General features: G+C 51.6%; 1 protein-coding gene across 1 annotated transcript in view; it reads left to right on the top strand.

Moving 5' to 3' along the window:
- Nucleotides 1–1,973, top strand: part of LOC113204406 (beta-alanine transporter-like) — a 42,621-nt gene that overhangs the window by 20,229 nt on the left and 20,419 nt on the right. The window contains exons 4-5 of the mRNA XM_052263963.1: nucleotides 338–441; nucleotides 1,396–1,550. Coding sequence (XP_052119923.1) covers nucleotides 338–441; nucleotides 1,396–1,550 — 259 coding nt within the window. The remainder of the gene's footprint in view (nucleotides 1–337; nucleotides 442–1,395; nucleotides 1,551–1,973) is intronic.

The following is a 1,973-nucleotide window of genomic DNA, read 5'->3' as shown; positions in this document are numbered from 1 at the left end:
GGGGAGGGGGGGGGGCGAAGCTGGAAGGACCTGCCGCCCTGCGGGCTATTCGGTCATACGGGGCCGGCCGGCCGGCCGAAAAGCCGCTTGCGGCTGAAAGGACGTAATGCTAAAGCAATTTGGTCGACAGTGGCGGGAGCAGTCTGCCGACCTTCCACACGGCAAAAAAATAAAAATTCGCTGCCATAGCCAATATATTTGCTGGTACACGGACAGACACCCAAACTGGCTAACTCTGTGACAACTTAAAAGCAGCTTTTCTCTCTGTCGCATCCCTATCGACCCCTCTAAATAGATTAGGCCAATATTTTATACTTCTCTTTCTTTGTTGATGCAGTGGGACATGGTGTGCGACCGGGACTACCACTCGACCCTCGCACTGGTGCTGCTCGCCGTTGGTGGCCTCGTCGGCAACTACATCTTCGGCTACCTCCAGGACTCGTGAGTTTCATCGGAAATATCGCCATCCTCTCCTCTCTCTCTCTCTCTCTCTCTCTCCCTTTCTCTCCTTCTCTCTCACTCTGTCTCTCTCTCTCACTCTGTCTCTCTGTAAATGTAATGAGCGGATTAATTTAGTTTTGGCAAATGGCTTGAAATAAAGCGAAATAACTCACTCCGCTCAAACGCACGCTGTGCCACAGACAACTACAAGTCCCCCTGTCTGGCATGGGCTTGGCGCCAACAGGTGGACGGTTGCTCCCTCCGAATTCCCTCCCTCTCTTCCTCCCTCTCTTCCTCCCTTTCTTCCCCTCTCCCTTTCTCTCCCCCTCCCTCCCCCTTCCTCTCCTACTCTACTCCGCCACTCTCGTATACACCCACGCCCAACACATAACGAAGCAGAACATGCAAATATTTGTCCAGCAGGAAAGAAAGACAGAAGGGGGAAAATTATTTATTTCTGCAGAACCGTGCCCATGGCGCCATTACACACACATAAAAGCAGCACACTCACAGGCCGGCATGAAGTAGCTCATTTCGGGGAGTAAACGAATTCGCCTCTGAGCCGATGCGGGGTGGGTGGGGGAAGCGGGGGGTCGGGGCGGTGTTTCACATTCATTCGACACGGAATCCCCTGTGAAATATGCTGGGCACCGCCCTCCCGACCCTCTCCTCTCACAGCCAACTACACAGTTCCTATCTCTTTCTCTCTGTCTCTGTTTCTCTCTATATTTATGTATTAGTCACACAACTGGACTTAATATTTCTGAGAAATAATAATATGCATTTACTGAAATTAAAGAAATCGCTACACTGCCCTTCTCCGCTGTGACATTGCGATTTTTCGAAACGGTTCTATGCTAGCAGAAAACGAGCAGAGTGTGGCTGGCTCATCTTCCTTTTCCCCTCCCTTCATCAATAAAAAATCTTAATTCTAAATTCATCCTTCCCTCGCAGGATCGGGCGCCGGCCCGCCTTCTTCATCTACCTGCTCATCGAGTGCGCCTTCGGCATCGCCACCGCCTTCGCGCACGACTTCATCTCGTGGACGGCGTTCCGCATCGGCGTGGGCTTCACCGTGCCGGCCATCATGGGCACGCCGTACGTGCTCGGTGAGTTGAATGCGAAAACATCATCATCACAAAAAAGAAGTCGTATTCAAAGTGACGGAGATGTGCAGTTGGCATTCGAAGGAGCGCAACATTATTACGCATACCCTAGAGGAGCATGCCGACACCCCACAACAAACGGAATTGCAAAATTTTGGCGCGTTTTTTCTTCTTTTGGTTAACTTCTATCTATCTGACTTTGATGCTATGATCGTCGTTGGTAAGCCGGACCTTTTCTACCTATCTTTTCGCGTGTGTGTTTCGGTGAGATCTGTTATGCATTCTATTGGAAATCTGCAGCCTCGTCTGGCTGCTCAAAGCGTTCTAGTCTCGCGCGGTGGTGCCGGGTGCCAGCCGCGGGTGTATTTTCCGATTTGTGGCTGTTAGCTTATCGACTGTGCGGGCGGAGGCGGGCTTTGAGCCGCC

Source organism: Frankliniella occidentalis, unplaced genomic scaffold (assembly GCF_000697945.3).
Source record: "Frankliniella occidentalis isolate FOCC.00 unplaced genomic scaffold, Focc_3.1 Scaffold2, whole genome shotgun sequence".
NCBI classification, from domain to species: domain Eukaryota; kingdom Metazoa; phylum Arthropoda; class Insecta; order Thysanoptera; family Thripidae; genus Frankliniella; species Frankliniella occidentalis.
Note: the sequence above shows the minus strand (reverse complement) of the source record. Positions and strands in the feature narration are given on the sequence as shown.